The sequence below is a fragment of the Solanum tuberosum genome, unplaced genomic scaffold, assembly GCF_000226075.1.
Source record: "Solanum tuberosum cultivar DM 1-3 516 R44 unplaced genomic scaffold, SolTub_3.0 scf00048, whole genome shotgun sequence".
NCBI lineage: Eukaryota > Viridiplantae > Streptophyta > Magnoliopsida > Solanales > Solanaceae > Solanum > Solanum tuberosum.
In genome coordinates, this window is record NW_006238976.1 from 1,591,559 (window position 1) to 1,618,707 (window position 27,149).

The 27,149-nt window shown below is 30.7% G+C and overlaps 5 protein-coding genes across 5 annotated transcripts in view; 2 read left to right on the forward strand and 3 right to left on the reverse strand.

The window, feature by feature from the left end:
- Nucleotides 1-4,070: 4,070 nt before the first annotated feature.
- Nucleotides 4,071-7,973, forward strand: LOC102581381 (endoglucanase 18-like). Its single transcript, XM_006343864.2, has 8 exons — nt 4,071-4,335; nt 4,432-4,644; nt 5,096-5,296; nt 5,389-5,466; nt 5,562-5,714; nt 6,387-6,495; nt 6,601-6,767; nt 7,479-7,973. Exons 1-8 carry the CDS (start codon nt 4,114-4,116, stop codon nt 7,866-7,868), a joined length of 1,533 nt encoding a protein of 510 aa, XP_006343926.2. The 5' UTR covers nt 4,071-4,113; the 3' UTR covers nt 7,869-7,973.
- A 2,143-nt stretch (nt 7,974-10,116) lies between these two features.
- Nucleotides 10,117-12,441, reverse strand: LOC102581711 (probable WRKY transcription factor 29). Its single transcript, XM_006343865.2, has 3 exons — nt 12,057-12,441; nt 11,670-11,783; nt 10,117-10,820 (listed from the first exon to the last, which is right to left on the reverse strand). The coding sequence occupies exons 1-3, from the start codon at nt 12,386-12,388 to the stop codon at nt 10,334-10,336; spliced, it is 933 nt and encodes a 310-aa protein (XP_006343927.1). The 5' UTR covers nt 12,389-12,441; the 3' UTR covers nt 10,117-10,333.
- A 6,589-nt stretch (nt 12,442-19,030) lies between these two features.
- LOC107059967 (uncharacterized) lies at nt 19,031-19,702 on the reverse strand. Its single transcript, XM_015307097.1, has one exon. The coding sequence runs from the start codon at nt 19,700-19,702 to the stop codon at nt 19,070-19,072; it is 633 nt and encodes a 210-aa protein (XP_015162583.1). The 3' UTR covers nt 19,031-19,069.
- A 720-nt stretch (nt 19,703-20,422) lies between these two features.
- LOC102582835 (meiotic recombination protein SPO11-2) lies at nt 20,423-23,395 on the forward strand. The gene is made up of 11 exons (XM_006343956.1): nt 20,423-20,500; nt 20,703-20,786; nt 21,182-21,311; nt 21,389-21,526; nt 21,629-21,717; nt 22,222-22,350; nt 22,423-22,517; nt 22,653-22,715; nt 22,793-22,869; nt 22,965-23,095; nt 23,177-23,395. Exons 1-11 carry the CDS (start codon nt 20,423-20,425, stop codon nt 23,309-23,311), a joined length of 1,149 nt encoding a protein of 382 aa, XP_006344018.1. The 3' UTR covers nt 23,312-23,395.
- Nucleotides 23,396-23,781: 386 nt separating this feature from the next.
- The window catches only part of LOC102582040 (G patch domain-containing protein 4), a 4,832-nt gene continuing 1,464 nt past the window's right edge, over nt 23,782-27,149 (reverse strand). Inside the window, exons 3-11 of the mRNA XM_006343866.2 lie at nt 26,859-26,935; nt 26,736-26,763; nt 26,559-26,652; nt 26,396-26,462; nt 25,817-25,901; nt 25,176-25,357; nt 24,547-24,774; nt 24,347-24,460; nt 23,782-24,228 (exon numbers count right to left, since the gene is read on the reverse strand). Coding sequence (XP_006343928.1) covers nt 24,175-24,228; nt 24,347-24,460; nt 24,547-24,774; nt 25,176-25,357; nt 25,817-25,901; nt 26,396-26,462; nt 26,559-26,652; nt 26,736-26,763; nt 26,859-26,935 — 929 coding nt within the window. The 3' untranslated portion in view covers nt 23,782-24,174. The remainder of the gene's footprint in view (nt 24,229-24,346; nt 24,461-24,546; nt 24,775-25,175; nt 25,358-25,816; nt 25,902-26,395; nt 26,463-26,558; nt 26,653-26,735; nt 26,764-26,858; nt 26,936-27,149) is intronic.

Genomic DNA, 27,149 nt, shown 5'->3' on the forward strand with positions numbered 1-27,149 from the left:
CTACGTACATACAAAACGAGAGGGAATGTTCCTAAGAGATTTGATTTGGTTTTTTTATCTGGTGTTCGGTACTTGCATTGGTGATCCAACAAATTCAAAATAGCACCACATAAGAACCATTAAAGATGAAAGCGCTTCTCGCCTTCTATCGTGATTTTTTTTCATGTGTATGCAATGCTTATTAAGCTTAAGATATCTGATTATAAAGGGTAATAAGATCCTATTCATCTCACCATAATCATCAAGCAATCGATTGGTCCTTTTATTGCATAGACTCTAAAATGTGTCAAACCTCCTATTAGTATAGTAATAATATTCACATAAGTTAACAGTGTATTGTTTTATACTGGTTAGATTATGAAATAATAATACATGTATTGGCAATACGTGAAATCATGAATAAAAGTAGTATAAGTAAAAGCAAAAGAAAGTCTTAAAGTTATAAGCAATTATATATAATCATATGCATAATTGTCCTTATATTAATTAGTCACTACATCCATAATATTCTCATATTATTACTTTCCACATAAAACAAATATCCATTATTTGGAATAGAATACTGGCAACTGGATTATTCACCAAAAAGACATAGGAGGATGAATCAAACAAACAACGGAAGCTACATGGAAATTTGATTTGTTCGACTTGTAGTGTTCTTCCTTACTGCGGTTATCAAAAGAATTTTCACGTGCTTGAAATTCAGGCTCGAGTTTTATTATGCCCCGTCTTTTATCAAAATTTTCACGAGCTTTGGTTCATGAAGCCACACATACTTTAGTTTAGATATGGTTATAAACATAATTATTTCGGTTCTAATTAAGGCGAAATATATATATATATATATATAATATATCGTTCAACAATATTATATTATTTGATTTATCTTACATCTTTTTTTTTCTTTCCCTTGGTAATATCCCATGTGAAACCCTTAATAATTTCATCAATTCACTTGCCCAATTCAATGGAAGGATCCTCTTTTATCAGGTAGGTAATATTGTTGGACTAGAAAAAGACTAAATTTAATGTTGAAAAAAAAAAGGTTAATGGATTAAAACATATATAAAGTATCCACGTTTTTTTGAGTGTCATATACTTGAACTATTATGTGTAAAAAAAATAAAATTGAACTATCATCAACTATATATTTATCAACACACACATCAACTATTAATTATTTGAGTTTTTTCACCCTTCACTTAAAAAGAAGAGACTAAATCTTCTACTTTTTTTTTTTTAAAAAAAAAAAGTGATAAATCTTAGAAGTACGTGCATGCTTTGCACAGAAAATTGTCCCATAGATAAAGAATATATAGCATTAATTTGTAGGAATTTAAGTTTGTAATTGTGACAACACGTCAGGGACTGGGCTCAACGTCTAAGTAATGACCAAAAAAAAAAAATGTCGCCCTCCGTTTAAAAAAATGGTCTAGTTTGACTTGATACGAAGTTTAAGCAAAAAAACTTTTAAATTTTGTGGTTCTAATTTAAAATTATGTCAAACGTTCTAAAATACCTTTTAATCTTATGACTTTAAACATGTCATGTGAAAAACTAAAATTAAAATACTGTCAAAACAGTAAAAGGGTCATTTTCTTAAAATAGATTAAAAAGAAAAATTCGAAACAGGGGAATATTATATTGTGTAAATTAAATTCAATTAAATGTGACTAAAAATGGTTTCATATGACTTTTCTATTATATTATTGTGTAAATTAAGTTTGGGAGATAATTACAAATTTAATTTTAGTTTTATGTTCTTTTTCAAAAGACATTTTTCATTTTATATTCACAAGAAATCTGAAAAGTGATTTTGTTGATCCGTTCGTTTTATAAGTGTGATTATAAGAGATCATTTTCAAATTTGTAACGATGAGAAGTCAGACGCTAAGGAATGGGTTCGGTATATTTCTGTATGTAGATATTGCGTAAACTTAATTAAAAAGAATTTTTTATACATAAATGAAGCGTGCATCTTTGGTCTCTATCTTTACGCTACCCATCTACATTCCACATTAAAAAAAAACAAATTAAAAGAATCTCATGATTACTCCTTTCGTTTCTATTTATATATCGTTTTTTTTAAATTTTAAGTTCCTTAAGAAATTACTTCTTTCGTCCAATAATAATTGTCAACTAACTGTTTTGGGATATCCAACAATATTGTTCACTTTATGAAATTAATAGATAATTTTACAGTTAGTTCTAAATTTACCCTTATCATTAATTATAATCATTTACTTGTTATGTTTTTCTAGATATTGTATTTATTATATTCAAAGGGTGATATTGTAAAATAACCCTTCTATTTATAGTTTTTTAAGAAGTGCAAAATCAATAGCGAACAGATCAACAAAATCATTTTTCAGATTTATTGAAGTCAAGTTTTCAATAAATGAACAAAAAATAATTTATTTTGATTAAGTAAATTGACCAATGAATATGAATTAATCATTTAGTTTTCCTGTGTTGGTCAAATTCATACTTTCAAGGCTAATAACTCTCAAGAGTAAATAGAAAGAATAATGTTATTTACTCCCTCGGTCCCTTTTTACTTGTCATTTTTGACAAATCAAGAAAAAACAATACTCCCTCCATCCACTTTTATTTTTCATGTTGCGCTTTTTGAAAGTCAATTTGACTGATTTCAAAGTTATATTCGATTACACTAATTCAATATTTTAAACAAATAATTTAGATTTTCAAAAACTATACGAAAAGTACCATAAATTGCAATTTTTTGCATATCAATATGATGAAAAAAGACATTGTAAAATGTTAGTCAAAGTTTTTATAGTTTGATTCTAAAAGAGGAAACTATGACAATTAAAAGTGGACGGAGGTTATACCCTCAATTTATTTAGAGAGTTATGTTTTTTTAAAAAGGTAGAACCTCTTTAATGAGTAAAGTGATTTCGGAATTCTATCAATTAATAGAAGTAAAATAGTAAACTCACTATGTCAATTATTATTTTCTTAATATGCGTGTCAAGTAAAAAATGGATAAGTAAATGGGACCAGATGAAGCATGTACTGGTTTGTGAAATAACAAATATTAAAGAATACTTATACTTAATAAGAACGACGCATAAATAGGAATGGGGTAGTACTAATACTCTTAACATTGCCATATTTTTCAAATTTTGCAACATACTAGGAATGATTTTCCGTGTTCAACTTCCTCACGAGAGACGTTGTAACAAAGTTAACGAATAAGGCAAAAAATGGAAATTACAGTCCCATCATGAATGTTAATATATGGACCCCTTTGTATTTTTTCCTTAAAAAGTACTACAATTTAATTTAGGATCTTTACAAAATCGTTGGTTGTTTTCATCTATACGATTATTTGAGCAGTTATTTAAGTTAATTCTTTAATAATCTCCTATGATATTACATGCCCTCACGTAACTTGAGCATTGATAACAAAAGTAATTATGAAATTGAATCATATATGTTGGCAGTGGAGGAGTCAGGATTTTTAATAATTGGTTCAAAATTTGAGAAGTAAACACACGAACTAGTGAAAAGGATTCGACATCTATTATACATACCTAAACAATAATTTTAACCATATATAAATAGTAGTAATATTTTCGAACGGGTTCGGATGAGCCCCCTTATGCTGCCTTCGCCCCTGAATGTTGGGGTTGTTCGAACGGAGTTAAGAAGGATAAAATTAGTTCATCAAAAATGACTAGTCTAATCCGATCTGTTTATTTAACATTGAATCGTGACCAACGGACTATTATAAGTTGTTCAATCGTAACATGTTACATGCCTCGTTTTCTTTTTATATTATTAATTCCATTACTAAAAACAATGTATTTTTTTTTTGTACGTATAAAAACTGAACTCAATATTAAATTTAAATTATTTTAAGTTATATACCATCCCCTTAATTAACGCAAACAAATCATTCTAATTTCTGAGTCTCACATAGGCCATAGTATATAGTTTTCTAACTTATCACAAACATTACATAATGTCATAATGGGCATTTTCCAGATTTTGCGCCTCTTTTTAACTGTCAAAAAATGTCCTATAAATACCACCAAAACATTATCAAACTTTCTAAGATAGACATAATATTAAATAGTCATAAACCATATGTTATATAATAATAATAACAATATGTCTTGTTCAAAGAATATTTGGGTTGTTATATTCTTTTTGTGCATTTTGGCTGGTCCTATTATTGCTCAAGATTACAAAGATTCACTTGGCAAAGCTATTTTATTCTTTGAAGGGCAACGTTCTGGGAAATTGCCAGTTTCTCAAAGAGTCAAATGGAGAGGAGATTCTGCACTCGTCGATGGCAAAATTGAACGTGTATGTATCTGTTTAAAAAAGAATGACGTCTAAGAGTTACATGTTTTTAAAACTATGTAAATTCAATATTGATCTATTAATAGTCTATTTTATTAGGTGAACTTGATTGGAGGCTACTATGATGCTGGTGACAATGTGAAATTTGGATGGCCCATGGCTTATTCTTTAACCTTGTTGAGTTGGGCTGCTATTGAACATCAAACACAAATCTCTTCAACAAACCAACAAGTCCACCTCCAAAATGCCATTCGTTGGGGCACAAATTTCTTAATTCTAGCCCATACTTCAAGTACAACTCTCTATACTCAGGTCAGTATCGTCTCATCTAAAAATTTAAATTATATATTTTAGGTTTGCACCATGCTCGACTCGTTTCTTTAGGTTAAACACGTAAAAAAGATTAGTCCTTTCTTGTATTATGTGCTATAGAATATTGAATTACATGTACTATATTCTCTAAAAGTTTAAACAAAGTATTAAAAATGAGAATCATTTTTTATTTATTTTAAATTTGCGACACTTATATCTTTATATTATTAGTATTCCTTCATCCTTAACTGGGAAATCTTCAGGAAGTTAAGTATCAGTCCCGAGTCCAAAAGCTAATTTTTAACATGTCGGTGTGCACTAATTCTGGAAATGAAGTCATCTTTTGATAGGAAGCATTTTACCTTTTTAAGTGAAACTTTCTGATGCGAATTGAAATTAGTCTGACTTCAAAACGAGTTATGTAATACTAACAAATACATTATATGGACAGGTTGGAGATGGAAATGCAGATCACCAATGTTGGGAAAGACCAGAAGACATGGATACTCCTAGAACACTATATAAAATAACATCAAATTCTCCAGGATCTGAGGTGGCAGCTGACGTGGCAGCTGCTTTTGCTGCTGCATCTATTGTTTTCAAAAATATTGATTCCAACTATTCTACAAAGTTGTTAAAAAGATCAAAATCTGTAAGCATACAACTTCTAGACCAAAAATAATAATATTTATTTTAAAAATTTGATCGAACAGACTATTAATCGATTGACGTATGAGCTCACAGTTATTTGCGTTTGCGGACAAGTATAGAGGATCTTACCAAGCTTCTTGTCCATTCTATTGTTCTTACTCAGGTTATAAGGTAGTAAATAATTTCAAAAATCTCATTGTTACTATTATTTAATTATTTTTAAATCATAACTTAATTAGTGTTTTTAATTAATTTATTTTTTATAGGATGAATTGTTGTGGGCTGCTGCTTGGCTATATAAGGCAGGTGGAGGAAACAATTATTTAAATTATGCTTCAAATAACCAAGGTTGGAGTCAAGTTGCCTCTGAATTTAGTTGGGATAACAAGTTTGCTGGAGCCCAAACTTTACTAGCTAAGGTCAATCCTTTATACATGATCAATTCAACATTATATTTGTTGTTACGGTTGAGTGTGCAAATAAAGTTTTATATTGATAGCTAAAAGAATTGAGAAGCTATGTAAAATCGTGTAGAATTGATCCAAAATAGACAATATCACATCTTGTTAAGGATATCTTTGGATTGATATAGCCCAACAACTGATATTAGATTCTAGGGTTCAGTAGGATGAGTATGACAAAGGCAATGATAGTACAAAATGAATCTCAGAAATTGACATGTGGGTTGTGGTGATGGGCCATCTGGAACTTAGTTTGAGGTAGAGATCGTTGGGTGTACGAACAAAGTTTCATATTGCTAGCTGAATAAATTGGGAAGCTACATATTATATATATGATTTTTTATAAGACGAGGCCTTTTAGGGAAAATCATGCGGACTTGGCCCAAAACAGACAATATCACACCTTGTTAAGAGTACTATTTTAAGCCGATACAATTAAAACATTTAAGTTCTATACATTGAAAGTGCAAACTATATTTATCACAACAAATCTCTATGATAAGCATTAATCGATAAAAATGATAAACATGTTAAATAATTGATAAAATTATTATTTCTATGAGTAGCTCAACATAGTGTGATTTAAATTTGACAATCACAAGTACAAATTACTAACATTTTTATGATCAGGAATACCTTAATGGAAAGAGCAATTTGGAAAAATTCAAGAAAGATGCTGATTCATTTATTTGTGGATTAATGCCAGAAAGTAGCTCTATACAAATTAAGACAACCCCAGGTAAAAAAAAAAACAATTATTCAGATTTTAGAATCATTTCTTTCTTGATATTTGAATTGTTTAATATAATATATATTTTCTTATACTTTGGTTTATAATCTACAGGTGGACTTTTGTATTATAGAGATAGTAGCAATTTGCAATATGTGACTGGTGCCACTATGGTACTTTTTATGTACACTAAAGTCCTTGAGGCAGCTGGAATAGGAGGAGTTACATGTGGATCTGTTAATTTTTCCACCTCCAAGATTAAAGCCTTTGCAAAATTACAGGTCAAATGCACATTTATTGTATAGTTTTTTTTTCCTAATTAATAATACTACTATACAATTATTGCTCTATGCATCCATTAAAGTCTACCATTTAATAGCATGTTTGACAGATCTTTCAGAATCTGTTTATTTTGAAAAATATTTTTCAAAATAATTTTTTTTTTTTTTAAATGTTAGTAGTGTTTGACTAATCAATTCGAAAAATCCTTTTATCAATAGTAAATCAACAATTTATGCTTGTTAAAGCTTTCAAAAAGTGCTTATAGATGGACGTTATTACTTCTTTTTAGCTTTTGTAAAACAATTTCTGCTACTACTAAAAAGAATACTTATATTTTTTCTAAAAGCTTGACTAAACATCTCAACTCACTAGAATACGTACATTTTTAAAAAGACATGATTTTGTAGACTATCAAAAATACACCCAAGTATCATGCTCCATGTATTATTTACTGTACAAGCTTTTTCTTGAGAAAGTCGGAAAAAAACTCAGATCTTTAATTTTGAATTTAAGTTATATACATTATACACCGGTAACATAACAATTTTGTACATTCAATTTAATTTAACATGTTATAATATGTCACCAATCATTTTCTATGTTACTAATCAATACCTAGATATTAAATGTTAAACTTTTTAAATTACCTGATTATATAAATATTTTTATATATATCAGTACATGAAACTTAAACTCGTTAATTTTTTCAGGTGGACTACATACTTGGAAACAATCCACTTAAAATGTCATACATGGTGGGATTTGGCAACAAATATCCAACACAACTTCACCATAGAGCCTCATCACTCCCTTCAATTTATAATCATCCAACTATGGTGGGCTGCAACGATGGCTATAGTTCATGGTACAATTCTAACAATCCAAATCCAAACACACATGTCGGTGCGATCGTTGGTGGGCCCAATTCCGGGGACCAATTTGTTGATTCGAGATCAGATTACTCTCATTCTGAACCCACGACTTATATGAATGCAGCATTTGTAGGATCTGTGGCCCCTTTGATTGGTCAAAACAAAGAAGGAGAACACTATGGAGAAATTAATTCACAATTTAACAAAACAGTTTTATGTGATAGATAAATTAGTAAAACATTGAATGCCATGCAATTATTGCTAAATATATGTACATATAATAAATATCATAAATGTATCAAGCTATAAATATATGTATATACATATAATAAATATTAGAAATGTATCAAACTCATGTGTTTTACTGTTTTTCCTTTACAAGTTCTTTTTCACTTTTCCTTTATGCTAAAAATAATATTTTTATTTTAGGAAATGAAGAGTTTTCTTCCTCTTCATATTAGCTACGCACAAAATATATCAAATTTAGAATGTCGAAGCATAATAAATAAATATAATTTAATAAAATAAACTCCAATGAAATACTATTTCTTCGAGGGAAGTGTCAAGTCGGGTCAAGTAAAAAGAAATACTTGAAATAAAAGGTTGTTTGATTTGAAGATAAGTTATACCGAAATTAGTTATGTTGAGATTAGTTATTCTGACATTATTTCTTATTATTGATTTTATTTGTTGTATTAAAATTAACATGTATTGCATAATTTTTTTAATTAAAAAAACTATTTGCTTTCAAAAATACCCCCATCTTTTTGTTTCGAGATAATTAATCTCGATACCATTATACCACCTTTTGACAAGATAATTTAGCCCCAAACAAATTATTATTCTCGTATAATTTATCTCGTGATTAATAACCTAATAAAAATAAAATTGTACTAGTAAATTTTATTCCAAAACTATGCATATTTGTCCAACATACCAAACTACCCCTAGTAGTGTTTTATGCTGACGAAGTCTTCGTCTTACTGTACAAAGTTACTCCATAAGTGTTGTGGCCCAAAATGTTGACCGATTTTTTTTAATTCGATGTTCGATATTTATATTGAAATTAGATTAATTTAGATTTGTGCTGCAGAGGGCCTTCGGGAGAAAGTCCCCTTATCAAAATTATTCATATTCAGGATTCAAACTCGAAATTTCTAATTAAAAAAGAAACAATTTCATTCACTGCACTACATTCATCGATAATGACGGAAACTAATAGTAGTAGTAAACGACGTCAACAATGAAAATAACAGGTACGTGCATATTGTTCGACATCCACGCGTACTAGGAAATTTTGGGTGTATATATATATCTATAAATGACGATACCTAATTAATTGAAGAAGTTTACATGTAATTTCTATAACTTATAAGAACCGACAAGTTTATAAAACAGGGTGTAAAATAGAGATGAAATCATAATTCGAATAAATTTAAAATTTCAATTTGTTGTAATTATTAGATTTTAAATTAATAACTTGTAAATATTTAATGACTTTTTTAAATAAAATATAACATTTAAACTAAAGTTATTAGGTTTGAGCGATTGCGTAATCTAAGTGTTACATCCAATTCATGTGACATTTTAAATGAATTACATATTGAAATAGAGAGAAAGCCTAGAATTTTTAAGGAATAAGACAAATTCATATTATATGTGTATTTATCTCAATAATAACGCGTAATCGAAAAGACAAATATATCAGATCTATTGGATCAAAACGGACAATATATCTCATGGCCTTGAAGTGTGACATCTCATAACATTACAAAGATGGAGTCAGAATTTAAAGTTTATAAGTTTAGGATTTAACCTTTTAAAAATAAATAAAGAATTTGAACTGAAATTACTGAATTCAACTGAACTCGTATTTCGAAACAGAATCCCCTTCCTGCCAACTACTTGTAACCTACATGAGGCTAATTCTTCAGGACATTGCTACTAGAATATTTTTTTAAACTCACATTAAATCCTTGTACTGATACTTGTCACCAAGATTTCACTCGAGCCAAATTTCATCATTTTCTATTTTTTACTAATATGTGGTGAAGGTGAGAACTGTTCACCTACATTTGAGCTAGAGAAGGTTTTAGTTAGGAAAAGCTGTGGATATACGATCAACTCGTTTATCAATATGATCAAAATATACAATAAATATATATATATATATAAAAAAAAAACTAAATAGATGCATATTTCATAAACTAAATCACTCACATATATACATAAAGTTGTAACTACTTTTTTCTCTGTTAATTTTTAACTCACAGAGTTTCAAAAATAAAGAAAAACTATTAAAACTTGTGGCTTTTAGATATATCATTTTTATGATTATAAAGTATGTCACTGAAGATAAAATGCAAAATTTAAATCAAAATGGTTTCAAAATAAAGAAAAAGGTCATTTTTTTAAACAGACACAGATAAGAAATAGTGACACTTATTATAAATAGAAAATAAAAATACTTTTATTTAGTATGAGATCGCTTCATACCTCATTTTGCTAATTACATCTCTCACCTAGCTACCAAAGTTCTATTCAAAATTATCGTTTGGAAATTAAACTTGTAAGAAAAAAGAAAACGTTCATATATATTGCTAATTAATCTCTTATACATCTTTTTTTCCCCTAATGGATTATATTCTCTACAAAAAAGAAAAAAAAAGGATTCTAATACATATATTACATGATCAAAAAGAAAAGGGAAATGTTGAATTATTACATCCAAAAGAAGAACTAGTAAATCCATCATGAATATCTTCAAGACCAGCAAAGAAATCTCCATCAAACATTTCTTGAATTGAAACACATTCATTTTCATCACTTCCTTCAAACATATTTTTTATTTCTTCATGATTATTCTCTTGATTTATTTCGATTTCTTGAAATTCATCGATCATAAGTGTTTCTGGAGAAAAACCTAAATTATTTGATGTTGAACCATGTGGACTTGAAATTTTTTCATCTTTCACTATACTTTTTTTGTGACTATTAATAGTGTTTTTTGAATTTGGAAATTTGCTTTTGATAGTACCAGCTAGAGAATTTCTACGTGTTGGCTGACTATGATTATGTTCAGCTGTATATGTCACAATAAAAGTTCCATTTTCAGTACAACTTTGTTCTACTTGTTTTCTTGCTAAACATCCCTTTGAACTGCTGCACCTATAATAGCTCCTATTTTTAACAAGAAAAAAAATGAGAGTTAGACTTTTGAAATACGACGTTATACTTGAGTTGAAGATCTATCATAAACAGACACTCAACCGTTCACAAATCACACATGTGTAATTACAAATCACTTTTGTCACATTGAAAACAACTGAATTTTACTTACTATAATGATGAAATCATAAAAACTATTTTTTGTTATATTAATTAAACATGAACTATGTGTAAAGTGATCGGAAAATACAAATGATTGAAAGGTCAAAATTAATTATTCTTGTGATATATATGTTTATTTGTTGTGTCAATGTTTTGCTACTTTATAAATTCCACGTCAGAAAGCAAAAGAATTCAAAACGTGTTTAAATTATGACTACTCAAATTTTATTTTAAAAAAAAAAAGATAAATAAAACAACATTGAGATGTTTTTCCCCTTTTTTTAAAGAGAAAATAATAACAGTATATATAGAAAATGGTTGAATCTAAGTTCCGTCGTGGAAGAAAAATTAGTCTTTTTATATGATATTGAGCAATTCTTTTGAGATTGGATTAGACTCTAAATCTATTTTCTATAATGATATTTAAGTTTGACTCATCTCAATTCTTGATTTGCCTGATATTGAGCTTCCATATTATATTACCTAAAGTCGAGATATTCAATATACGAGGAGTGTTGAAGGATCTCATATAAATTGTGGGAGACAAAAATGGTTTTTTTTTTAAATATGATTTTGATCAATACTAACCTTTTAACTAACTTTTGAGATGAATTAGACTCTAATTTCTTAACATTTAATAAAAGGGTCAAAGAGAGATCTAATTCAATAAAAAGTTGTTTAGAGAAAATTAATTAGTACCTTGGATAAGGAGAGCCTTTAATGGGTTTTTGACCATATTTTCTCCAAGCCCATTTATCAGAAGAAAGATCATCTGCTTTTAACTGAAGCACCACTCTCTTTTGTTCATTTTTCCTATAAAAAAATAATAATCAAACAATCTCCATGTCAAACATCACACATATATTCAACCAAAATCACATAAAATAGGTTGATTATCATGAAATTCGATATTCAAATTCCAACAGAGATAAAAATATCATATGATTTTTAGTGGTGTAGACAGAGTTATCGCATGTCTGTGCTGATGAAAGATAATAGATACCCAATCAAGCTGACTCAGACATACCAGTTATTATTGGAAAAAAAATAAGGAAGATATGTACATACACCATGAATATTCCTCACCTTTTTTTGTACTTAGGTACATATGTACTAGTAGGAGCCACCACTTGTTGTTGCTCTTCTTCTCTCTTCTCTTCTTTAATAATTTCTTTGGGAATTAATGAAATTGAAGATCCCATCAACATATTTTGTCCACCATCAACATGATAAAATGGTTTGTAAAGTTCTTCTAATTCATCACTAAAAAACTCTTTTTTCATCTCATGTGAAAAAGATAAATATTGATGATCACTTTCTTGAAAATCCAATTTAGGAGAAAAATCAATATTATTAGCACTACATGAACTTGATGATCCAATAACAACAGCTTGAAGACCCCAATCCATTATCATCATAAGCTAAAATTAAAATATAAAGAGAGAGCAAAAATATTGAAATAGTAATAATGGCGCTGACTTTTTTGATAGCTAAAAATATGAAGTTTGAGGGGTATTTAAAGACTAAAAATAATATTTTAATCAGCAGTTTTTTTTTCTCTCTTTACACACAAGCTATTTTTATTTATTTATTTTATGATGGATTTATCAAGTTGACTTTATTACAAAGTCAAATGGTAACGACAGCGGAAGCTAATTAGTGTAAATTATACACGCGTTTGTCTTAATTTTTGGCTTATATGTTCTCATTTGTTGACTAAAGTGATCAAATATCCTACGTACTTAGATGGATTTTTTCAGCACTGTTTTATTTTATTAAAAAAAAAATCTAATTAGTTTGGCCTTTCATTAAATTAAGAGTTGTATATATAGTTTATGACATAATATATGATTAGTTTATACTTAAATTACACATCAATAAAAATTAAAGTATTTAAAGAATTAGCCAGCTTGTTTTGTTTTAGGCATTTTTAATTACGGTGTTATCCCCATTTGGCAAATTTAAAAGTGCAATAAAAACTTCTACTTGTGAGTCAGGTGGAAATTAGAAACAATAATGTTTTGAGTGTTTGTTGTTTCCTTATTATTATAATTATGATCTAGTTTTTGAGGCTCGAGTTTATTAGCTAGGTTCAAAGATTTATTTTCTTTACATGGTGTTAAAATTAGACTCATTTTGATATACAATCAATGTCGATATATATTATTCCAACTTTAAAAAACTTAAGTATTGTCAATTCTCATGGATTTATTTATTCATGTATATACAAGTGGAAGTATGAATTTAGATTTAGTCAGATATTAATACAAACGTGGAATATCGAGTGGAAATTAAAAATGAGTGGAGGTCTTAAAAAAAACTGTCCTTAAAAGGACAAGAATAAAGCGATATGTCCCATATATACTTATATTTAACTGATTTCTGGTTTGTCTATTATTCAAAATGAAATCTCTGTCATGAATCATGTTAATTTAGATTATATTAATGTTCTTGCACATCATTCATATGTAGGGGGGAAAAAAGAGAGAGAATTAGCAACCTTAAGTATTTGTTTTTTAGTTAATAATTAGAAAAAGACAACTAACCTAACATACATTAAATTATTTTTTTTCAATTATTATATTCTGCATACTTGCTAAATTATATTTTGAGAAGAATTAAAATATTAATATTGAAACATAAAATGGAATTGGTTCCCAAAAAGTCCACATTAGGGTACGTTGTGTTCGTGCTTAGGAAAATATTTCAGAAAAATTAGTGAGGTTTTTTTTTTTTTTTTTTATATTTGATACATAAATAAAAAATATTATTCTAAAAGCATTAATATATAATCAAAACAAATATTATAGGAGGTGGATATGAGGTGGTTGGCGATAAATACTACGGGGTAAGGGTGAAGATGAGGTAGGTTGAGCGAAAGACACAAATAATGTGCAGAATATCATTCGTGAAACTTATTTTCCCTCCTTTCACCAGAAAAGTTATTTTTCTCAATTTAAAAAAACTTATTTTGCTAAAGAAAATATTTTTAAAATATTAAATGTTATATAACTGAACATGAAATAATTAAAAAACATATACCAAACATACCCTTAGATATTTAATATCGAATGGCTCAATTATTATCAACGTAAGCATGACCCCATAAGGACGAAATAAACAAGAAAATAGTAGCACGCGAGCAACTTGCATTATGTATAAAAATAATTATTTAGTAACAATATATTGCGTGAGCTATAGGGAACTTTGAATAAAAACAAATTAAAAATGAATCTTCCACCCCTACACTTTTTTTTTTCTTTTATTTAATAAAAAGGACCACTATTTATGGGGGTTACCATGCCTAAATTATTCAGTATTTTCTACATACAACTATTAGTATATATACTCCTATAATTTCATCACATAAATAGGTGTATTATTTGTATACGTATATAATTAGAGGCGAAGTCAGAATTTTAATTTTGAACTTTTATAATTGTGATATAATTGAGTTCTGAATTTAATTTTTGAATATAAATATAGTGTTTCAACAAAATTTACTAGTATAGATTTAACCGAACCTACATGTGGACGACCAGTTTCGCTAATATATATATAATATATATGTATTTTAGGTTTGTAGGGTGGGGTGGACTATGGAGGGTAGTGGGGGTAAAATGAATAGAAATTGAAAAGATTTGAAAGCTCATTTTTATGGAGTTGAGGACTGAATTATCAAAGCAACTAGTAGATGAAAGGAAACCGTGTTTTTTTTTCTTATTATAAGAAAACTTCACATCAGTCGGTAGTACATATTCAATATTTCACGCACAACTTGCTTTTTAAATTTTTAAATTTTCTTAATTCTTCATTCAATATTCAGTATTCATTTCGATACTGATTAATTTAAATTCACATTACGTAAAGCCTATTAAAAAGGAACATACTCTCTATTTGATTATTTTTCAATCTCAGAATTTGAAATTGAGGCCCTAACTAGTTAAGGATAATAGAATTCTATCTAGGGCAAAGTAGAGTTTCGCGTCAGGCCATACTCAATAGCTTTGATATAAATTCTACATTTGTCTTATTTAAAAAAACACATTCAATATATTTAGATTATCGATTTAAAGCTTAAAAGGGCTAAAATTTTGAAGTCGTTATTATTTAAAAATTTTGTTTCGTCATTCAATTTTATTCATCTTATCACAACTCGTTCGTGTAGTGATATTTGCTTAGTCATATAAATCAAACCACTTGCCATGAGTTAGTCATGCCTAGAGTTTTTTATATATTTAAGATGTGACTACTATATACCCTACAGAATTTTCAGGAAAGAGATAACACTACTTTCTTGTAAGATAAGATGAAGAATAATCTAAAAAGTAGGATTCTGTGAGCTATTAAAGGAAATAATTTTATTTTATTTTTGCAAAAAAAAAAAGATATTCCTCAATTTGTAGGTAATTTCTCATGTAATCACGATAAAAAATTGAAACTAAAAAGTTACTAAATATGGGAAGCACCATTGTTTTGTAAAAACTGACAAGAGGGAGTTGCTCGGATGGTAAGCACCTCTCACTTCCAATTCGAAGGTTGCGAGTTCGAGTCACTAATGAAGCAAAAGGGGTGAAAGCTTCTAGGGAGGGGTTTAAAAAAAAAAAACCCATTGTTTTGTAAAAACAAACGAAAAAAAACTAAATAAAACACTTAAATTGAAATGAAAAAAGTGATAGGGCACATAAAAAATTATATAAACAGAATTGAACGTCCGCTATATTTTAATTTAATTTTAACATAAACTTATTATCTTACAATATGGCACCGCAAAACTTGAAATGAAAACATAAATAGTCCTCAATTTTCGAACAATTTCTAACTCACCCATTTTTCAAGTGTCACACATTTGACTTGACTCCGTGTCTAGAAAATTTATAAAAGCCAGTGAAAAGAACCTTAGAATTCACATCACATGTCAATGGAACAGTGGTAATACTGACTAATTTTGCCTTTTTATCACGGGTTTAACTGAATTCATTGTTCTTTACTCAGGATTATGAATATATGTATGTGTGTATAATGCACAATATTTAATACATATACGATAACTTTAAATCTTGAATCCATCTTTTTACTGTGCCAATTTCGAACCTCAAAGATTTTTATTATTTTTCAAACATTAGAGTAGTTAGTTGTCTCTGTTTGGACTTTGGTCAATCTTCTGGTAATTATTTAGGCTGACACGATCATGTATTACATTATGAACAATTTGGAAGGAAAGGAATTGTCGATGATTTGAAGATACTCTACATTTGCTATATAGGCAGTTAGGCACACTAAAATGCAAATGTCACTATACCAAAAATGACATTTTGCAACAATTAATTACTAATATTAGCTTAATTACCGTTATATATGTTGTTTATGAGGCAATTAGCACTCTTTGTAAATGTTAGTACTAATTAAAGCCTACAACGACATAATTGAATCCAATGACAATTAACTAATGTCAGTAAAAGATTTAGCATTTTTTGTTAATACATATTTATTGCCACTAAATATTATTTTGTTATTGTGTGTTTGAATCAGTTAACATTTTGGACTAACTTGCAGGATGTGTATAACACATTCTTTGAGCTACTTTTGGAATTCAAAATTGTATATATGTTATAAACTATATCAGTTGATATCATTTTACAATTGAACATTGTTGATGCTTGCTAGCTCTTTTATGGCACAACTGGGCCAAAAGGAAAAGAAAGCTACTTTTGAACTAGGTTGTTCGAACTCTCCAAAAATGTTGTTACACCAATGTTAAATCATGCAAAAATATACTACTTTTGGAGAATTCGACCCAGAGCCGTAAAAGAGGTCGATATGAAGTCAATTTGAAGCCGGCTTATGTAATATAGTTTGGCAGTGGCTTGTAATGTTTAGTACAATAATATGTTATTTGCTCCACATAGAATCTAAACGCAATTCAACAAAAAGAAAAAAAAAATTAACGACAAAAAATATGTACATTAAAATTAGGGTGTGTTCAGAAATTTAAAAAGTCTATAATTTCCTTTTAATTTTAAAATAAACTGATCTATTTTTCATTTTTTAATTAAAAGGTATTAAAGTTAAAAGGGTAAAAATATTCAAAAAGATAAAATAACATAGTGTGAAATATGTTATTTTATCATTCTGACCAAATTCTGGCCAAATTTTCTTTTCCTTAAAAAAAAAACAACATTAAAAGCATAATCAAGATGCATCATTTGTGGAATTTGTGATAAGTACTCAATAAAGCCCTTTTAATTACTCTACTAATAATTATTATTGGAAACTGGAAAAGACTTGACTGAATCCAAAGCAACAAAGATAATTAGGGTGTGTTGAGAAATGTCTTCTAATTAATTAGGGTGTGTTCAGAAATAAATACTCACTTTTTTCCAATATTTTATGTTTTTGTTAGGTGATTTTTGTGGCAATTTTAATACATTTTTGTGGCGGCATTAGTTGCCACAAAAACTAAACCGTTGGTGACGATTTGTGTCGTTGCCGCTGAAAATAATCGGCCACTTAGTATAACCAACGACCCATGGATCGCTACGATAGGTTATTAGTGGCGATATTTTGACTTTCTGTAGCGATTTGTGTCGGCACAAAAAAGTTGTTTTCTTGTAGTGTCAGGTAAAAGCTAAATGCAAATCATCCCAACAATTTTTTTTACACATTCCTAGTTAACTTCTAGCTTGTTTTTCACCCACAAATAACAAAAGCAACACTTTAACAACACATTTTGATACTTTAAGTAGTCAAACGGGCCACTAGAATCAAGCTAAATGCAAATCATCCCAATGTAATAGGAAAAGAAATATGATAAGAGTAAATTAACAAATTAGTGTAAAATTATTGGACAAGTACTATTGGACAATCCAAAATAATATAGTGGACAACTATTATTGGACAAAGTGAGTATATATGTCCTTGAATATTTCTTTTAAGGGTAATGCTAAATGGCTAGAAAATTTGGTCAAAAATTTTTAAAAAATATAATATCTTTTTTATTTTAAAATAAACTAATCTTTTTTCCATTTTTTAGTTAAAAGATATTAAAATTAAAAAAGTAAAAATGTTCAAAAAGGTAAAATAACATGAAAAATACCATTCTGGTCAAAAGAATTTTTCCTTTTTTTAATATGTGTGCATTATCTCATAAATTCACTTAATATTATAGAATAGAGGAAGTATTAACTTGAGGTCGATGATTAAAAGTAACAACATAACTAAATTGATGTCAATTAAAAAAAAAAGGTAACAGCATTAAAAGCATAATCAAAATGTATTGTCTGTGGAAATTATGATAAGTATTCATAAAGCCCTTTTAATTACTTATTATTGTTATTATTGGAAACTGGAAAAGGCTTGACTGAATCCAAACTATTCCAAAGCAACAAAGATTTAGGGTGTGTTCGGAATTGTTTTAATATTTCTCCTAAGAAATACTCCTTTCATTTTAAATTATTTATCCATATTGTTAAAAATATTTGTCTTAATATACTTGTCAATTTATAAAATAAAATAAAAACAACCAAATTCTGGCCAAAAGGATTTTTCCTTAATTTATTTTGATTCAATTATATTGACCAATGAACATGAATTAATGATTTTGTTTTTCTATGTTGGTCAAATTCATATTTTCAAGGCTAATATGAAATAAAAGTGTCATATATGTATTAATTTTGTGAAATAAGGACGACCTATAAATAAAAACAAATAGAGTAATTATTTTCATAATATTGTGCCAAGTCAAAAAATGACTAATAAAAATGAACGAGGGGAGTATGAAAGAGAAAATAGACAAATAATATAAAATAAACTTATTAAAAGAGTAAATTATTTAAAAACGAGAAAAATAACTTTCCATTTTACCCTCTAACAAACCTTGACAAAATTTGAAAACATGATACTGAACAAGAAATTAACTTTAACATTAACAAAAAAAAAACCACAACATATCTATTGCTACGTCTTAATTAGCCAAAATAAAAGTTGGCTACACAAGAAAACATAAACTTTTTTCAAGTAAAGCTAAATGTTAATCATCCTAGCAAAAATAAACCCATTTAATTTCTAGCCATTTTTTCATGATGACACTTTTCATACTTTTAGTAATAAAACGGGCCAGTATTATCAAGCTGTCTGCAAAGACTCAAATACGTTTGATAAAGAACACGATCCTTAGCACCCGTCCTGTGGATCTCGTTATGTTTGCAGAAATACTTGAGCTGATCAAGCGTACAACATCCAATAAACTGACCCAATAGTAAAAAAACCCAATTAATCGATTTCTTCTTCGATGCAATAATCGGTTTCACACTATTCTCTTGTTCACAAAATTTGCAATTCAGATAAATCGGACTCATCCAAATACTCGGTGCACGTTGATGCATCAACTCTTTATTTGCCGAAATAAAGCTTCCAACTTGTGCAAACTTATCACACAAATCGAATCCTATTTCGTATTTCCTCTCACATCTTCTGCATTGAACTTCACCGGTTATCGTTGTAATCTGATTCAATCGTAGCATGTTAAGACTGTGAACCTTTGCTCGATGATTAGTCGCCCATGGATAAGGCGGTGGAATCGTTTCACTTTTCAATGTGCGCTTTCGCTTACGTGGACGGCGAGAAGATGGTGGTGGTGGCGGTGGAGGTGGCGGTGCTACGACGGGAGGAGGAGGAAAAGATAGAGACAATGTAAGCAAGTTATTGTCGATTTCATTGCTGTTTGTTGCCATTTTTTTGTTGTTTGTCTACAGAGAAATGGTTATATAAGGAAGAGAAAAATGGAAATGGGAAGAGTTTGTTATGAATAGTACTGTAAAATGTACGAGAAGATAAAGACGAAACAGAAACAGAGCAGGTAGTAATTCCATTTGGTTTAGACTTCTTTTTTTTTTAATTTCGAAATTTTTTTGGCCTTTTCAGATTCTGTTTAAGTGGGAATGGATTTATGATGTGTTTTTATCTACAAATAAAATCTTTAATACTCCAAGATTTTAAAAAAATAAAAATTCACGGATTATTTTTAGTTTTAAGTTATTGGATAGACGTCTATTTAAGTTAATTCTTCTTGAATTTTTTATTTGATGGAAACAAGTCATTTGCACTTATGTCCCTAGTTTGTTGGTCTTTAATTTCTATCTGATAAGGCAAATAACTTTCTCGCGAGACATAACTTGATATTTTTGAATTATAATACTCCAAAAGTTATGCCGCACACCCTTAAAGTTGGATTTTTAGGACAAAAATTAAAAATTTAAGACCAATTCATTTAAACGATAAACTATGCAATTAAATCAACTGAAATTTGTCCCATCGCCGGCCCCAATTTTGCTTATCATATAGCCCAAGTGAAGTGTTATAAATTCAGCCCATATCCAAAAGTGGGCCAAATCAAACACTATATAATTACTTAGCCTCCGAATTCAAATTGTAGATTTACCGCCATTTGAAGCATGGGAGAGTTTTGCAGATCAACCATTTTCTTCTCCGATCAACACCTCTGCTACGCCGATATCCTTCCTCCTTCACAGGTAACTCTCCGTCACAAAAACAATCGCAGATTTGTAGCAGTGTTGAATGTATGAATTGCTTCATTTAGAAGTTCAATTAAATTAAATCGGATCGATAATTGTTAGTCCATGTGAAAAGTTGAACGGTTAGATTCAAAATTCAAACCGTATTGCGATTTCAGCATGTCTTTGTTTTCTCATCTAATCGAATTTATCTATTCAGGTTCGAGCTAGAATCGAAGTTGCGGTCCTGAATTTTCTCAAAGCTCTAAGTTCAAACTCTCCGTCAATTTCCGATCTATCACTGGTTTGAAATTTTACCTCTTCATCTTTTCGAAACAAAATCCCTCTATAATTTGCACTTTTAGCCTACTTTATATGCGTGCTGTAAGTATCAGTAGCTTCTGTGCATACTATAATGAAATCCCAAAAAGGTTGATAAACTCCATCTTATTTATGCTTTCTTAATTGATCAGAATGCTTATTGTTCATATCAGAAGAGGAATTTAAGAAAAACGTAGATTTGGAACAAAATTTAGCAATTTTAGGAGATTTATATGTGAACCTCTCTGTCACCTCAGAGAACAAATGATTTACCAGTTCTGGGATGAATTAGGCCTGAATATAAATGGATACAGATGATTCATATAGTGGACGTCAACAACAGGCATAGTTGATAATTTATATATATGGCTGATACAGATCAGTAGGAACTCCAACAATATCAGAGTGTGCCGTGGGTTACTTACCGGTGATTCATGGATCTTCCTGTCCCATTCTTTTTGCACGCGATCTTTGACGAGAGAGAATAGTGCCAAGTCATTTATAAGAGGTAAAAGACTACAAGTTTCTTACCATTGAATTACTTATGGACAAATCAATAATGCTGGCTATGTTTTTGTGATCAAGTTTGGAAGGTTATGGAGATGTGCTACCAAATTCTGGTTCAGGAAAAGAGGGTGACACAGAGAGAGCTATACTACAAGCTGCTCTGTGATTCACCAGATTATTTCACTTCTCAATTGCAGGTTAATAGGACCATCCAAGGTCATTGTTGTTTCTTCTTTCTTCATCATTTCTGAATATGATCTGAGTGTTCGGTTGATTTTGTTAACACGAGGTCCTTCATTTACTATCTATGAGGAACAGACTTGGTGGCTTTGCTTCGATGCAGCCGTTACAGCCTTGGAATAATGGCATCAAGCAGAGGGGCAATAGCAGGCCGTTTATTGTTACAGGTACTATTATCAACCCTTTGGTTGTAATTTCAAATGTTTATACTTTAATTTAGTCAAACGCGTAGCAGTATTAGTACCTTGACTTGGCCACTAACATGATCTGTCATATTGGAATGAAATAGGCCATGTACAACAAATGGATATAGAGAATTCATATAGCCCATCTCAACTAGTTTATAATTGAGGCACAGCTGATTGATTGATTTCAATATGAGCCACCCTAGTCAAACTTTCAATGTTTCCAAGTTTCTATAGTTGGTAAAAGCTAGCTGCTGGTAGCTGTCTATGATCAACTATTTTGCTTTGTATCTTGATTTTGTGAGAAAACTCAAGGAACCTAATACTTACATGATGTACAAGTCTTAAAGTTCCCATTTGAAGCTTGTTCAAGAATTTGAAATAGGCAGTAAATAAATCAGTTTATCCAACATTTAGAACTTGGTATTTCTTTCTTCTAAAGATGGATATATGACTTTAAGTTTTTTCTTTAAACCACTGAGATAGGAGCCAGACAAGGAAGTTGTTGACTGCTCTACTTGTGGATCTTCGGGTTATGCTATATCAGGAGACCTGGAATTGTTGGAAAAATTAACCATGGAAACAGATGCACGATACATCATCATGGTGGAAAAGGTAATTTATCACTTGTTGGAAACTCTAGTCAATCATTTTTTGCAAGAAACTAAAACTAGTTCCACTTTTTAGCATGCTATATTCCAGCGACTAGCAGAGGATCGTGTATTCAATCAGATTCCATGCATTCTGATTACTGCCAAAGGATTTCCTGATATTGCCACCAGGTGAGGTGAAGAGTTCTAAACATCTTCAAAGAAAATTCGTTTATTCTGACGTTCTAGCTTACAGAATAGCTGCTAGAAGATTGTTCATTCAATTATTACCTCATTACATATTCTAATCTCTAAAAACATATTCAGGTTTCTGCTTCATCGAATGTGTCGGATGTTCCCTAATTTGCCAGTCTTGGGGCTGGTTGACTGGTATAACTGACTTCACTAGTATTGCCACCACATAGTTGCTGAGCAAAGTTCTTACAAATCAAATTGTGATTATTAAGGAATCCAGCTGGATTAGCAATTCTCTGCACCTTCAAGTTTGGAAGCATAGGGATGGGACTTGAAGCATACAGATATGGTGCTCTTTTCTCTTAAAAGTTATGTTGAATCATATATCCTTGTTGTCTTCTTAACTTCACTTATAGGAGTCTGTTCCTCTACATGTTTTTTAAGCTTGTAATGTCAAGTGGTTAGGACTGCGAAAGGATGATATTAATCAACTTATACCTGAAGAATGTTTGGTCCCTTTGAAACCTCGAGATCTCCAGATTGCCAAGAGCTTGATGTCATCAGAGATTCTGCAGGTATAATTCCAGTTACTACGTAAACGTCATTTATTCCTCTATTATTTGGTTTGGAAAATCTTATTCACCTATTTTTACCAGGATAGCTACAAAGAAGAGGTGGCAGCAATGGTTCAAAGTGGTCGAAGGGCTGAGATTGAAGCTCTTTATTGTCATGGATATGATTACTTGGTTAAGTTCCTTGCGACAAAAATAGTACAAGCCAACTACCTCTAATAATTCGACCGCTCATCGAAAACAGTACTGAGAAAATATTGCATTTTCCAGAATTGAATGCCATCTGAACGACGTAGGAAGTTCAAAATTTAAAAATTAATTTTCGTATTAGAAATTGAAACCATTACGGCTTACTCATGCAGTGATATGTTATGAACTTCTGATATAACTCCAAAACACCACGTCTTACATTGAGAGATAAGATTAGGGCATTCGAATGAAGTTTGCATCGCTGACCAGTAGGGCAAAAGATGCAAATCTCAAACAAATTCCCAAAATAAACTTAACACATCCAGGCTAGGGTTAAACTGAACAACATCCAGGATAGTGTTATGATTGTGTATCAATTTAGTGCTCACAGGGTCCGGGCTGACTGGGCGAGCCTGCAAGGTGACTACACAATCAACCATATAGAGACGAACCGAATTGACCACTCTATAATAAAGAAAAAAATATGGCCATTCAGCTGGGAAAGGGGGGTTAAATCTCTCATCTCATTTGTGCAATAACAAAATTATAAATGTGTAACAATCAAATAATTATGCATCTGTTAAATAAATAATACAACTTATACCGACCTCTATTCCTTGGCCAAAAACACACAAATCATCACCCAAAAAAAAGATTAAAACAAAACAGCGGGGAGGGTAGTAGAAGAGGAGGAGAAGAAAAAGAACAAGGGCAGATCACTGGATGAAGAAATGACTGCCTAAATGCTGTACTCCCCTAAACGCAATGCTGTGCTCCTTGATATACTCAGCAAAACAAAATAAAATTGATTTACTGTGAACCTAGTCTCGGTGGCCATCTACATTTCGTTACTACAGTTAATCTCAGCAACGGCAAAATTCTTTCAGTTCTCTTTAAGAAAGAGACACCCTCTTTCCCTCCACTGAGAACTTGTCACTGCCTTCAAGCTGCATACAAGGAGAGACATCATCAGCATGCTAAAAGAACAATCCAAAAAGATGATTGCAAAGACAGAGAACAATATGTCCTGTAGAAGACTTCAAGATTGCAATAAAAGTACTTTACCTTGCCCTTCAAAAACGCAAGCGCCTCTTTTTTAGAGAAACTGCAGAAAAAATCTGATGATTGTTCATCAATTAGCACTTTAAGCTGCTTCAGCTTTAACGAGTTCCCCGGTGCCTAGAGTATGAGACATCAATAAAAGGAAGTCAAGACATAATTTGGATAAATCACTTAAACCAGTGACAAAAACAATATAAGGCAACCTGTTTCAACAGCCGTTTACACAATTTCTTCAGCTTCAATTTTGGTTCATCATTTTTGACTGGGCAACTGATTTCTTCATGTTCTTCTTTCATGGGAGGGTTTGAATCAGAAGAATCTTCATCATCGCTATCATCAAAAGACGTCTTCTTCCCCTCAAAGTAGCAACCAGCAACCTTCTTCGGCCGGTCCTTGATACCCAGTCCTTGTTTTCCAGTTGTGGCTGTGTTCTGCAGTTGACAGACATTATCTTATCTGATAAACTTCTCTTATACTAATATGCATCACTAGAGAACATCAGCAAGAAAGCTAATTTGAAAATATTCATATCAGAACAATAAAAAATTGCAACCTTCTAATAAACTGTAAATCAGTACACACCTTGCACCTTCACTTGTTACCTAGGCATATGTATCTTACAGTTTTTCAATTACACTATATAAGTAATCAGATCCTGATAATATTTGCCAACATTACAGTGATGAGAAGATATAGATGTATTGGGTGAAGTTAGTAAAGATAAAGCTTCATTAGAAGTGTCACACTTGTGCTGAGGGGACAGTGACAGTTCAACTCATTTATAGCAATTAGCATAAAATCTATGCTTCTTCAAATTGGTTGGAAAGCTTACTTGAACAAGATTATAAAGATTTTCTTGATCATCCTCATGGAATGTGGTCCTCTCACTGAAGTCTCGCATCTTATCTGATGAGGATGACGTTTTTCTCCGAGCTTGACTTCCAAGAAATCCTCCTGAGACAAATCCGTTTTTATAGCCCCACCATTCTGGGGGAACCCCTTGATCTTCATTCCCTGGCAAAAAAGAATTACTTTAGTAAACAATCAGCACTCATCTCTAAAAGCCCAATCCAGGTTCAACAAGTATTAAAATCCATTCCTCATCTCACGTAAACATATCCTTGTTAAACATTCACACACACATTAACACACACTTATAAACATACACCGTCACAACGATCCCACCACCCTCCAAGAAAATGAAAAAATATTTATAGACATGATTGAGAAACAGGAGCTGCAATGCAGGTCAGACAGAAATTAGTACCTACTCATATTTCCAAACTCTCCTTCCACCAACCAAAAGAAAACCCTACCCAGACAAAGCAAATCAATGGAAGAACACAATCTTCCTACATTGTTTATGGGCCTTGATTCGATAATTTTGATTGGAAACTAACATAGCAAGAAAACATCTACTAGATCAGAGGAGGCCTAGGCAGCCTAACTGCAAATAACATATCAAGAACTTACATGCATCATCAGCAACAATAATAGTCTCTGCTGTATCTGGTACCTTCTGATCATCGTTTGTCTGAGAAGTCTTTGTCTTTTTGACCTACATAAAATGCAAATTTGGCTGAGCAGATTTTTTTTGAAGATATTGCCAAAAGGAGCATGAATTGCAAGCTTTTGAGTCAAATAAGGACTCAAACATGGGCAAGTGATTGCATTTTTTTTGTATAAGACAATCATGGTTCCACTAAGCTTCATCAAACCTAGACTCTTTCACGAGTATCTCTATCCTCCAACTAGAACAGATACCAAGTGCTGATACAATTTTCAATTTTCTTATGTAATTGAATAAGTGAATATTAAATCATATAAAAGAAACAAACATTTTCAATTTTATTGCCAGGACTCCTAATTTTTATGGAAGTATACAGGTTTTGAATGGTCAAGTACCCTAAAAATAGTTTGTTCATTGATTGTCTATAACAATAATAAATTAACATCCTCAGAGATAACATCAAGGATTGCTGGTGAGCTTGGTATATCCTTAATCAATATCCATATAGTGGAAACACAGTTGTCATGCAAAAGTAAACTTACAAGAATTCCTTCAAGATCCTGAGCTGAATATGCATGCACAAGCTTCCCTCTCTCCCTTTTCTTATATCTGGTGCACAGAAAAATAAGAAGATATTATTACAATGTGTTCCAGGCTCCAGCTCACCACACATGAAAAAGCATACAGTGACGTTAACTTGCTCACCTTCCTTGAGGCCTGGTAACCTTAGCAACAGTCTCTTTTTCGCCACTAGAAGTTCCTGTTGTCGTGTCAGTTTGCGCTTCTTTTTTCTCTTTTACTGTTAGAAACAGCCAAAATAATTCATACAACAGAATGAAAAAGTTCAATTATAAATTAAGAACAATTTCCAATTCAATATACCTTCATCATTGTTGGTTTCAGCTGTTTGCTGCCAAATAACATAAAAGAATATTAGTCATATAGAAAATTGGAAACAAACTTACTAATTAATTAATTAAAACTAAAGTCTAAAAAGAGAGTTACCACTTTCAATCTTTTAAGTATGCTATCAAACTGAGCAGTGTCAAAAGCCCATTCATTTGGCTTTTCTGTACCGATACCTATTTCATAATTAAAAAACAAAAACAACTAATTATTGATTTTTGAAAGCCGAATGATAAAGAAGGTAACAAAATTTCTTCCAACTTCAGTTTCCACGCAACCCAGTGAAGCAGAATAGCACTCGGTGGCAATCACTTGCTACTTCATTGCAGTGCTAAGGAATCTCTATTTTGTTCAATCACCCCCCCCCCCCTTAACCCCCACTCTCCACCC